Here is a 13,036-nt window from a genome sequence, read left to right on the forward strand (position 1 = left end):
TATAAAATAATCTATTTCATTTCTATACATAACCCTTTTGTAAGTCCATGAATTGCTATCCAAATGTTTTAACTCACCACATCTTATAACTTCTAACATTTTTCTTATATAATTTCTTTTCTTTTTAATCTTGACTCTTAAATCACAATTAAAGTCTCCTGTTATAGCAATATTCATATTTATCACTACACAGTCTAAAATCTGATGCAATAAGATTTCCATTTCTTTACAATTAGTATAAACATATACTGCTGTAATTCTATACACTTGTTTTTCCATTTTAAATCTGCAATGGTTAATCTTCCCATTTTTGGTAAAGTAACATCTAATATTGTTACTATATTTCCACAGAATATGGCTATTTCAGAACATCTCTCATTTCCCAAATTCCAGATTATTTTTCCTCCCCATAATTTCTCTGTTTTTTTTTCTTCATTTATTAAAAATCTTATGTCTTCTAATATAATTACATTACATCACATGCCATTTCAACACTCCAGCATTCCTATTCTTCTTACAATATTCTTAATACTATTCACATTTACAGAAAACACTTTAAAACTTTTATTTTTACTTTTTCCTACATTTGTGGTTTTATAGCTAATTACTAGTCTAGTTTTCTTAACAGGCCATTCTAAGCCTAGTCAATTTCCTTACCCAGGGCAAGAATCAAACACTGTACCTTGTGTCTGTCAGACAAACATCTTCACCTTTATACCAAGCCCAGCCATTATCTGTCTGTTTTCTTTTTCATCCATTTCCTTTATTTTTTCTTTTGTAGTTATCCCTTTATGTTTTCTTTTTCTTTTATCCTTTTACCAGTAGAATTATTTTTTTCCTTTTACGAACTCCAAATTTATGTCTTCTTCATCACTTATTTCAGAACATTCTTCTATGTCCTCTTTATTATTTTTTCTCATCTAATGTTTCCTGTATTTGTCATACTTCTAAAATGTCTTCTCTTTGTTCATTTTTCTTCTCTTTCTTTTTCCTAACTCTTATTTTCAGTTTTGTAATCCCTCCATAAATGTCTAATTTTATTGCATTTATAACATTTCAGTTATCGTTTGTTGCATAATATCCCATTTCCCCACAAATATAACATTTTCTTTTGTCACAGTTACTTATCACATTTCCTTTTTTTCCACAAAAAATGTTTTGGTTGTCACCAGTATTTTACAACACCCCTATCACCCCCCCCCACACTTATCATACTGAGCGTACATATCATTTTTACTACTTCCATTTTTAGCAAAATGCTACAATACCAGCCACCAATCCATAAAGCCATTTTATCATAAACTTTTGCAATGTTCAGTACTTCTTTACATAACACTTTCAAATGTCTTTTCAAATTCTCTCTTTGTACCTCTGTTTGAAATTCTACTTCAATTTTCTTTCTTGTTTCTCTGTTAAATGTTTTTATCACATACAGATCCCATGGGTTACAGTCTTTCTTTTTTCATATTCTCCAAGAATTTTCTATTGAAAAAAGCAGTCTGAAATATGTTCATATGTTCATAGGTAGGTACTAGGCTATCGGCCCATGGGCCTAAGTAAGCCTAGTCAACAAGGTTTCCTGGCTTAAGCCACCCAAAAAAGTTAATTTCCTGTGCCCCTGTTGAGCAGAGAAACAGAAGTGATCCCCGGGGTGTATTTCCTATTTCCCATCCACTCATCAAGATTTTTCTTGAAGAGTGCTAATGAGGAACTTTGCTTGACATACATGGGTAGCTTGTTCCAGAGTATAGGAAGTCTCAGGGACAGGAATCTATCCCTCCAGCATGTCCTGTTTATTGTGGTGACAATGTTTAGGTCCCTAGAGCGTGTAGCTTGGAGGGACTGGGATTTCTTTAGGTGTAGCATGTCCAACAGCTCTGGGTTTAACATAGCTTTATATGTTAGGCAGAGAGCTCCTCTGAGTAGGCGATATGCTACAGAGTAAAGCTGGAGTTTTTTGAGACAGTCAGTGTAGGGCATCTGTTTGAGGCTAGTAATCCTGTGTGAGGTACTTCTGTGGCCTTTCCAGCTGCTGCAGATGTCTTGTGAGGTACATTCCAAAAGGGGTGTTATACTCTATAATGGGTGTAATGAGTACCAAGTAGAGGGGAACAATGACCTCTTTTTTTCCAGGATGAGAGCCCTTTTGTGATAAGGTGTGCCACATAGAAGGATTTCCTGACTACTGTGGTGATGTGATTATCAAAGGAGAGACTACTGTCCACCTGGGTCCCAAGGTCTCTTATCACACATGCGGCGTTAAGTAGACTGCCATTTATGTGGTAGTTCATGGGTACAGAGTTTTTACCAAAGGGGATGACAATGCACTTTTTGGCATTGAGCTTGAGTCCATGCCTCTGACACCAGGCATCTGTCTCAGTGAGGCCCTTCTGTAGGATGTCCACATCATTTGGGGACTCGACTATGGCTCCTAGTTTGCAGTTATCTGCAAACTTCATTAGCCAGAGGCCTTCTGTGATAGCCTGTACTTCAGAGAAGTAGATACCAAACAGGAGAGGTCCCAGGACTGGACCCTGTGGTATTCCACTTGTCACTGGTTTGAAGTCAGATTTGCAGTCTGCAACTTTTACAATGTGGGTTCTGTCAGTGAGCCAGTTGGCAACCCATCTTGTGACATTATACCTAGTTTAGTGAGTTTAGCTATAATTCCAGAATAGGGGGATGGTGTCGAAAGCCTTGGCGAGGTCAAGATAGGATGTGTGAACCACCTTACCCTCATCTACAGCTTTGGTGACTGCCTCAAAGAAGTCAATCAGGTTCAGAAGGCATGATCTGCCTTTCACAAACCCGAACTGGGTGGGGTCCAGAGTTTGGAGGTTACCAATGTCTTTGTCTATGAGTTCCATGATGATACGTTCCATGGCCTTGCAGATGAGGATCTTCAGGCTAATAGGATGATAGTTCCCAGGATCAGTGGTGGCTCCCCCTTTGTGGAGCGGGATAACTGTTGCTGTGCACCATTCAGTGGGCACAAAGCCTGACATGAAACTATGTTTGAACATGGTGCTTAGGTGGGGAGCCATTTTGCTCTGAAGTTCATGTAAAATCCAACCTGGGATGTTGTCTTGTCCCATGGATGCTGTATTTTTGGTTTTAGAGAGTGCAGCTTTTACCTGCCTACCTCTTATAAGGGATCTCAGCTTCTTACTGAGGCTGACAAGAGAGGTCCTCCACTCATGGGACTTTACTCTCTTTTGCAACAGTTTCTTCCTTCTGTTATTGAGTTTTTTTATGGCGGGGGGGGCCACTAGATTGGCCTCCTTTTTTTGGAGGATAGCGTCTTGGTTCTGTTTGGAATAGCACAATCCATGCACTCGTGTAAGTGCTTATAGAGTGCATTTGTGTAGGATTCTGCACTCTTAACTTTATTGTCCATCTGCATGGGTGTCATGAAGTTCACCACTTCTATCTTAAGAAGCATGAAGTTGGCTTTGGAGAAATTTTTTACCATGGTTTCCTTAATGGGGAGTGGGTGCGGGATGCGGATATCTAGGGTGATTAGCTTATGGCTGGATCTGACCAACGACAAAATGTCTCTTTGTTAACAATAATAAATGCTCTTACCTCATGTGCTTTTACACCCAAAGGAACTATTAAATTGTCTCAAACCTCATACCTGTCCAGTTCTTTGTTTTCCTTACATTGAAGTCTCTGCCTTCTTTTCTGTATTCCACTTTTGCCTTTACTCTGAATATGTTTTCTTTTCTATCCCACCACTATTTTTATGGATTGTTTCTGTATCCTCCTTCTGTATTTTTTCCACAATGCCCCCCCCCCGAAACATCTCTTTCATTTTCTATATCACTCTGCACCACCATTTATTTTAAGTAAATAGTCCTGCAACTCTCCCAACTGGAGGGCTGTAGTTATACATCCATCATTTGCTGACTCATCTCCATCAGACAGGTTTCTTTGAAACATTTCCTCAGAATCTTGCACAGATTCTCGTCTCAGTATTTGCTTTCTCATTCATTTCTTTCACCAGTTCATCATCCCTCTCGCTCTCCAGTTGCCTCCCTGTTTCTCCAGACCACCTCTGTGCCTGGAACAGAAACAGGAAGCGTTCCTCCAAAATGGGTCCCACTCGCAACAATGACAGTAGAGGAAATTCCCAGTGCCCTAGCTAAACTTCTCCTAGTAGTATACATACTACCTAGGGTATCCCCTGAAAAGAGGCCACTAGAGTAGTGGGATTAACCTAGTCAACAAAGGATGGATACATACATATATACATACATACATAAATAAACAGTGAAGTCTTAAAGAGATGCACAATAATCAGTGACCTGTAAGCGCCCTGTATTTAACCAACATAGTTTTTATTTATTTTTTTTAGAGGGACGGTTAGAGCTTTAACTTCAGTAGGTTCAGTGCAGCAATAAAACCTTTCCATTCATAAGCAGTATGTACCAGTGTCTCCTTAAAGGCCATGTTTATATTTAGTGTGCATTTATACTTCCTACCATTCACCTGTGTAGCTAAAAGGTTCATAGGTACTTACTAGACTGCTGAGAAGCTTTAGAAGCCAAGCTATACATTCCCATGAAGTTTTTAGCCCTTATATTTTAAGTATAATTAACCTAGTGGTGAGCAAAACATTTAAGTTTCCCCTACCCATGATGGATAAGGGTGCAAAACCAGGGCTGAGTTGGTGGTTACCCATCCATGCATCCAGATTTTGATTAGATAGTGTAAGAGAAGTACTTTGCATTATGTGGAGAGGAAGACTATTTGAAAGAAGTGGTATTCTGTGATACATTCCTCTTCTTTCTGTGCCTCCCATATGCCTAGGTTGCCATTGTTTTGTGCACTGGAATTCTGATGTGCTCTCACAGAGTACTTACCACTGACCTCAGCTATTCTCTAATTTTCTAAGAATTATGTTGTGAATTCCATAAGACCCAGTTGTCTTACTCACCCTCGGCATGGCACCTTTTTTTTTTGTCCTAGATAGCTGCTTTGAAAAATATGTGGTGTTGCTTTCTTTTTTTAATATTAAAGTCTGATATTCACATTAAAAGTGTGTAATAAAGCACAGTCATTGATCAAGTAAAAAAAAAAAAAAAGAGAGAGAGAAAGAAACAAAGTACAATTATTCCACCCCAGATGCCATTATTAAAAAATGCTGTGTTTGTGTGTTTGTGGAAGGTGAACATAAACCATGGTGTTACATTCATTTCTCAGAAGTGCTAAACACTGTGCAACTTTGACTGTCCTGAAGGTTAAAACATGAATAAAAAAAAATCTTAACTTCAACCACTCGTAGTTACATTAAGCAGTGATGTAATATTCTGACTAATTGCTGCTCATCTGTTAAGTCTGTCACCACAAAACAACTAATTTATTTCTTTTTAGTGAGGCAGTTTTCTCAAAGTTAACTCTTCATTTGTTAGAATCTGTTAGTCAATTGTACAGGAATCGTTGCCCAGTGAAAGGCTGATTTTGTGTTATTCATGCACAAGTCAGCAGTTTGGGGATATTTGTGACACTGTGCCCATCCAGAAACAAAACAAAACAAATGGCTAAGTGACAAACTGTGTCAGCATATAGATGACTACAGCTAAAAAAAGGAAAAAACTTAGAGACAGACAAAAAATAGTAAAACCACAAATATTGTTTTTTCTGCACAGTTTTGTGCGAGTTTTGTGATGCCTGCACTTCCTGGTCATATTTATTTGCTTTGATTTACTAGAGAAGCCCACATTTACATAGGCTTTGTAGCAATAAAATCTATTTTTTAATGAAGTACCACTCCACAAACTGTATAAAATGGGGCTCATAAAATTCAGTTTGGTAAAAAACATATCGTATAAAGCATACCAGTAATAACTCATTGTGGCTGTGCTAGTTATGCAATATTCGGCCAATTGTGTATTTGTTAGAACACTCATACTTTGTTCTAATGGTCTGACTTCAGCTCCTGTGTGTAAATACTGCATAACACATGCACCCACAATTAATTACTGCTTAAGCAAGCAATCTTGCTTTTTGATGTTTTGGTCCCCTCTATTTTCTTTCACTTCTTTACATACACATAAACAGTTTTGTCTTCCTTGTAAAATACATTGAACATCCTTTACTCAGTTTACACATTTGTTGCCGTTTCCTGCTTTCTGCTGTTTTCACTGATGTTTTTCTGTCTCTTGTATTTTATGTTTTATGTTTCTTCCTGCTATATTTTTATTCTTAATTTTTGATAGTCTTATATTGATGTTTTACATCAATATGATTTCCATTTTTTTCATAATGGCTTATCGCTTCTGTGATGATATTTGTACCGCATCCCTACAATTGTTCAGCATTACCTTCATGTTCATTGACTAGAGTTTTTCTGAGTTGTTCTATTGTATGATCAAACTCTGCTCTGTCATCTTGAATTCCAGATCCTTCACTTCTGATTCACTTGATTCTGCAGAGGAATTCATTGCAGTACTGTGATGTGTACACCTCCATGGCATGTACACTTTGTGGTACCTTTCCCCACTTCAGCAGTCCTCTTAACATGGTGCTGCATTGTCCACTACCACAGTCATGCACCACTGTGAATGGCTGCCACCATGGCCATGCTGAATACTAATGAGGCATTCCAGAAGGAGAGGTATATGTTAATTAGCCATGTGATCACTCTTCGGAACCTTTTTCAGGAAGGTATCTACATGTCTGAAAGATTCAAGAAATCACTCAGCCATAGAGATCAGCTTAGTCATCCCCAACACACTGATACTGAACATGGCCAAAAGGCTGTCTTCAGTTACATACTATAACTGGGTGGGGGGATACACCAGACCACTAGGGGTACACTAGATTACCATGGATTACTCTTAAAGTGCCATACCTGCACCAGCAGCAGTACAAGGACAGAGGGGTAAGGGAATATACCATGGCATAATAGATACATGCTGTAATGGCATTTCAACTATTGTGGTGGTGGGGGAACCACAGGGGGCATATAGCGTAGGGACAGGTAGCAGGACTGCGGTGCACATGTTTCTGTTCATTTTGTGTTATTTGTTTGTGTGGGAGAATGACTGAGGGGGAATTGCACTGTGTACACAAACAGCAGTTTACTACCATGATGTGCAGATCAGCAGTGATATGCATGTCATGGTAGAAAATGTGATTCCGAGACATGCAAATTCGCTGATAATGAGGTCTTACCTGATTGCAGCTAACATGTCTCTAATCACAAATGGTCACATTGTAGGAGAAAGGCCTTTTTAGCACAAGCTGTAAGGATCATGCTAGGCACATTAATGACCTCCCAGGTCTGTGGTTAATCCTACTGTATACCACACTTTTTGGCAAATCCATCTCCAACACACCCCATTAAAGATAGCCCACTGTATTATGCACCAACTGTCCAATTGTCTTTCCTTAATCTCAGTGATGAAGTGGTGCTGTCCCACAAGACAACTCCATTAAAATAAAGGCAACTACCTTGCCTACCTAGACAAGACAAGACATGAAATGCATATGGTGAAGCTTTGTACTTAAGCCATGTGGCCAAACTTTGTAACCAGGCGTCTTCTCCCCTCAGACAACTTTAACTCAAAACAGTTTCAAGAAAACATTCCACACTCATTCCCTTACCTCTAAAGTCTGCCCTTGCTTTTCCTCTCTTGGCTAATCAGTTGTTGCCAAACCAGCACTTTTCCTATTCCCAAACTACAGTTTCTTCCCACATCCAAAACTCTAGAATTTTACTCATTTTATAATCGTTGATGTACAGTAAACCCTTGCCCTCTTCATTCTGGAACATTCATTATTCAAATTACTAGGTATGTTTCATGAGCTTTTCTCCACAGGCCTCCACTGAAGATGGAGTCTTGTATGACCCAATCAGACCTTCCCAGTAAACAAATGCAAATATATAAAAAAATCCATAAATGCATACGTTTATGTATTTGTATCTTAAGCTGGTGAGGAGTTTGGTAATGGACCCTTTTCAGCTGTGACATGAACCAAAGGCACAGTTACAAACAAATTCATTTTTTCTAGGGTATTATGTGGTACTTCTGATAGGATTTTAGGTGGGCAATATGAAGTACCAGTATACAATTTTAACAAGTAGATTCTTCTAAAATACAGTCCTGGTTGACTTATTATTAACATACTAATACATATTGACAAGGTTTTTCAACCTACAGTTTACATTGTGTTAACTAATCCTGTGACAACTCATTGTCTGCTATGATGTTCTACTATTGCTGGTTTAAGTCTACTGATGGTGAAGGGTTATTACCACTAATGCTTATCATATTAGAAGAAGTGTTACTACAATCATTTGCATAGGCAGGCACATGTAATGTATGCCATATATACATTTTTTAAACATAATGTATTTATTTTATACAGTTAACTCTGTTAGCATTTAACATAGCATATTTCTCATTTTTTATAGTTGATATTTTTTATGGTGGCAGCATACGGGGGAAGGGGATCTGAATTCTGGAAGATGGATTACAATTCCAAAAATCCTGGCTATATCACTGATTATTACAAATTATTATTACAGCTAAAAGAGCCAGTAAATTAGATCTCTTTTTCTAGCTATTGACAACCAAGAATACAAGTCTAGGACTATTTCTGTGTATATATGTATGTATGTATAGATATAGATATATATATATATATGTATGTATAGATATAGATATAGATATATATATATATATAGATGTTTATTACGGTGGGCCAGTAATGCTGTTTTAATATTTACTACTTTAAAGGCAGTTTGGAGTTATCTCTTTGATTTCCATTATACACTTTTATTATTTTTACAGACGTACACATAAATTATCTTAGAACTAAATTTAGATTTGTTCCATTTTCTTTATCAGCATTGTTATCTGGCAGTTGGTATAGAATGCTGAGGCTGTCAGCTGGACTTCCTGCAGGTCAGGGTTTGATTCCCTCCCCCCCTTATTTGCCTATTGTGTGACCTTAACCAGACATTGTTCCAGGTTAACGGATGGCTATTATTATTATTATTATTATTATTATTATTATTTTCAGGAAATAATCTAAGCTTTAAAGGACCTTTTTCATGCTTTAATTAGCCATCTTTTTCTACATTTTACAGTACAATACCAAATGCTATCAAACTTATGACTTGGTTGTTCACATCTAGTTATAAATACGTCACATTAAGCTGTGTTTGTGCGTTTTTCCCTAAAGCCCTTTTAGTTGCTTTCACTGTCTGGAGCCAGTGGGGAAGGGCAAAGTTCCAGAAGGGTGGCGTTTACCACATCCCTGTGGAGCACGAAAGCTGGGAGGACATCAGAGAAAATGTCTTAAACTATGATGAAGAAGGCGGAGGTGAGCAGGACCAGGTAAGGTTTAGCATAAAATTAATGGAGCTTAACTCCTTCACCCCTTTCACTGATGTAGTCACTTCATCACATAGTAGTACACAGAGGCTGATCATGTGATAAATTAAAAATGTTTTGGCACCTGATTATTTTATGCTTAATTTTCATGGCCTGCATACAGGGACTGTTACATGGATGGAATGTTAACTTTGATGAAAATTTTGAGTCCAGATGTAGACTCTGTCATTGTGACTGCATAGGTCACATAATTTGACATATCACTCATACCTCTCAATTGTCCAGATTTTCACAGAATGTCCATATTTTTGCCTAATATTTTTGGTCTGTTTCTCATAAAATTGTGGTTTTTCAGACAAATAAATGGCAAATCACTGAGGACTGAAGTCAGAAAATAATGGCAGACATTTGACTTCATATCCTTCAGAAAATTCATACTAGTGAAAAACATGTTATTCTTTCAACTTTCTAATTTTGTGAGAGCAACATTTAAAAAGTGCCCCTATTTTTGGGCCTTTGTCCCCCCATTATTTATGGCTTTGTCCAGATTTCTTGCTCTAAGAGGTTGAGAGGTATGCCAGATTTACATTTGATGACATCACAGGTGGCTAATTATATGAGTTGTTGTTAGTTGATCTTTTATTTTTCTGTTGTTGTCATCTGCTTCAAATAATGCATCATTAGAAACTTAATGGTCATAATTTTCCACTTCTTTGCCATTTTGATAGGATCCTAGAAAAAGTAATATTTCAGGAACTTGCATTTCTTTGAAATGTTTTTATTTTAGTGATATGTCTGTTGTTTAGCTTTTATCACTATATTGCCACCTTGTGTGATGCCCATTGTACAATGACTGGCCATTAGTATTAAAAAAATAGCACACCGATTGGTCAGCCCAACCAGTGTGCCTATTGTAAATCCAAGCATATACTACTGGAAAAAGGTCCAGCCACCCAGACTTTTTTCCATTAATAGATGCCATAACAAAATTACTGTTATTTCATTTTTTTAAAATAAGCTCACAAAACTGGAGACCCAAATGAAACAGAGAGAAGGCACAGAGAAAAATAGAAGGATAAGCAGGTAGTTTATACAAAATGAAACATACGTACCTGATTGTCCTTTTATTTTCTCTGTCCCATCTTTCCTGTATGTTACAAGCCTCCTGGTTTCTTTGTTTTCTTTTTTTTTTTTTTTAGTTAAACCAAAAAGGTAACAGAGATATTCCTTTCTCCGTTGCTTCTTTACACAGCACTGGTGCACTGTAAAAGCATGGGAACGCAAGTCCCATATGCATGCGCAGTACATTAGCAATACTCCAGGAAATCACGGGAAAAGTGGAAGACCACCACGGCATCATTACACAAAGACATTATTTAAGAAAAGTAAGTATTTTTTTTCTTAAATAATGCCTTTGTATAATAGCAATAACGGACTCCGTGGTGTGGTATATTGAAGATTTACCCATGGTTGTCTTTGTTTAATCACTCAGGCTTCACCCCCTTGATTAAATGACACCAACAGTGGATAAATCTTCAATATACCCCACTCACGTCATTGGTTATTGCTATGTTATCTGACCCAAAATGCACCACCAATAAGATACAAAGCAAATGAAATGCCAATGCCATTTCAGGATACTTATTGTGTTTGTTTTCCTTGGGAGAAAAAAAATCCTCCCACCCAGCTGCCTGAAGATTAATTAAACAACTTTGCCAAAAAAAATCAGTGAAAGAGCGAAGTTACTTCAGGCCTGCCTCCTTTCTGAACTGTTCATAACAGTGGGGAAATTATATTTGCAAACATCCCTGTCATCCTATTAGGTTTTGTCTCAGGAAGCTAAACCTTTCAGACTCTGAGTTGAAGGACAGTGTAAGAATGCTGTACCTAAACAAGCTGCATCCCAGTCTAAAGACAATTTTCAAGAAAAACATTATTCTATAAAGGTAAGGGTGAGGAATGGGTCATACAAAATGTAAGGTCTAGTAGTAAAAGCAAGACCTCTGTTCTAGAAACAAGCTCTACTCGTTTCTGTCACAATAACTTGTGCTGGGAATTTGACAGAAAGGTGTTACGAATGTTAGTGGTTAGCATTATCACTAGTCTCATGATGTTTGCTGTTGCTGCATTAAGTAAAATCCATGTGAGTTTTCATACCAGAAACTGCTGTTTATACAGCCCCCCCCCCAACTGTTTCCTGCTTTGATCTTCCTCGTCATCTGCCAGCACATAGCAGTTGCGTGCTGACTCAGAGAAGTGACAGAGCCTAAAGACCTAGCTGGGAAGATAGTATTGAAGTGGTCAATGTCACTAATGCTTGTCATCTTAGACAAATTATTATTATGGCTGATAAAGTCCGCCATTTTCTTTGAAGCATTTACATTTGTAGGACTCAACCAAATGCACAGTAGCACAGTCTCTGGAATCCTACATGGAGTTACTGTTATAGCTGTCACTCTCTTATTCTTACTCTCCCCTCCACAGACCATAGTCGTCTTCGCAGTGCTATCAGAGGTGAGGCTACATCTTAAGGCTAATGATGCCCCCGACACCTGCGGTAACCAGCTCCAATCATGCTTCTAAAGGCCCACCAGAACATTCAGCCTGAAAGTTTCTGCAGCCTTTTACTGGTCTAGATACTATTATTATAACCAGATCTTTGGGTTCTATCACATCTGCTCTGACTCCGGGGCAGCAGAGTAACTCGGCCTCTCTGATGACCCTGGCCTTGACACTGAATTTTGAACCTCTTCTAGTCCTTATGCAAATCAAATCCAGGCTGTTCTGCACTGTATTCAATTTCTGCTAAATTATGAGCATCTGAAGTTAGCATTAGCTACTGTTACCCCACACTTGTCAGCCCACCACTCACCTGTTTCACCTGTCCGTGACGTACTAGTGTCACCACTGCTTCAGTATACCACCAGCACCATTATTACTGTGGCTCAGCAGAACATCCCGGAACATCACAGGTCACACATTGCCAGGCCAGGAAGCACTCTTCCTGGAGCAGGTATCCTTCATTATTTCCTAGTTCATCCAGAGACAATCAGTACAAAACCAGATGCCTTCAAAGTTCACTTATTTAAACAATGTGGCCTTGCAGGTCACCTTCCACTTTTCCATCCCCAGGAGGGTCTGTTTTTTTTTTTTTGCAAAAATTTCTCATAAGGGTGGTATGGACTTATATTCCACTGGCTACTTCCACGGGCTACTCTTAAATGACCCACTGGTTTTAAAATTCCTTCTGCAGATGCAGAAAATCAGTGATTGGCTGGGCAGCCTAAACACCTAACACAGAGCTTGTGCAAGAACTCGTGCAGAGTCATTTGCTCCCTTCTTTTAAGGTCATTTTTGCCATAGTCAGTATTCTTCTTCCTTGAAAGATGTTACTTTTGTCTGAAATCTCCAAAGCATCCTTCCATCCAGTCCAACAGAGGAAGATTGCATATATTTCTGCAGATCAGGGATGACCATTCTAATGCAGAATCCAAAACTGGATGACAAAGTAGCCTCAACAACAAATTCCCAGCAGTCTCAGTCATTGTTCTAAGTACTTAGTTTCCCAAGAAACAGCCCCAAACAGTGAATAGCAAGTAAATGTCCACCATGACAACTCCCTCTTTCGGAGACCTGAGTTATGTAGTTCACATGGTCATCCACTTTGAGCTATCAACTAATGTGATCAG

At 38.3% G+C, this 13,036-nt stretch overlaps 1 protein-coding gene across 1 annotated transcript in view; it reads left to right on the forward strand.

The window, feature by feature from the left end:
- Window positions 1–13,036, forward strand: part of LOC122797630 (neural-cadherin-like) — a 796,015-nt gene that overhangs the window by 753,229 nt on the left and 29,750 nt on the right. Inside the window, exon 32 of the mRNA XM_044066174.1 lies at window positions 9,196–9,350. Coding sequence (XP_043922109.1) covers window positions 9,196–9,350 — 155 coding nt within the window. The remainder of the gene's footprint in view (window positions 1–9,195; window positions 9,351–13,036) is intronic.

Source organism: Protopterus annectens, chromosome 3.part1, assembly GCF_019279795.1.
Source record: "Protopterus annectens isolate FY-2018-M chromosome 3.part1, PAN1.0, whole genome shotgun sequence".
In the NCBI taxonomy this organism is placed as follows: Eukaryota; Metazoa; Chordata; order Ceratodontiformes; family Protopteridae; genus Protopterus; species Protopterus annectens.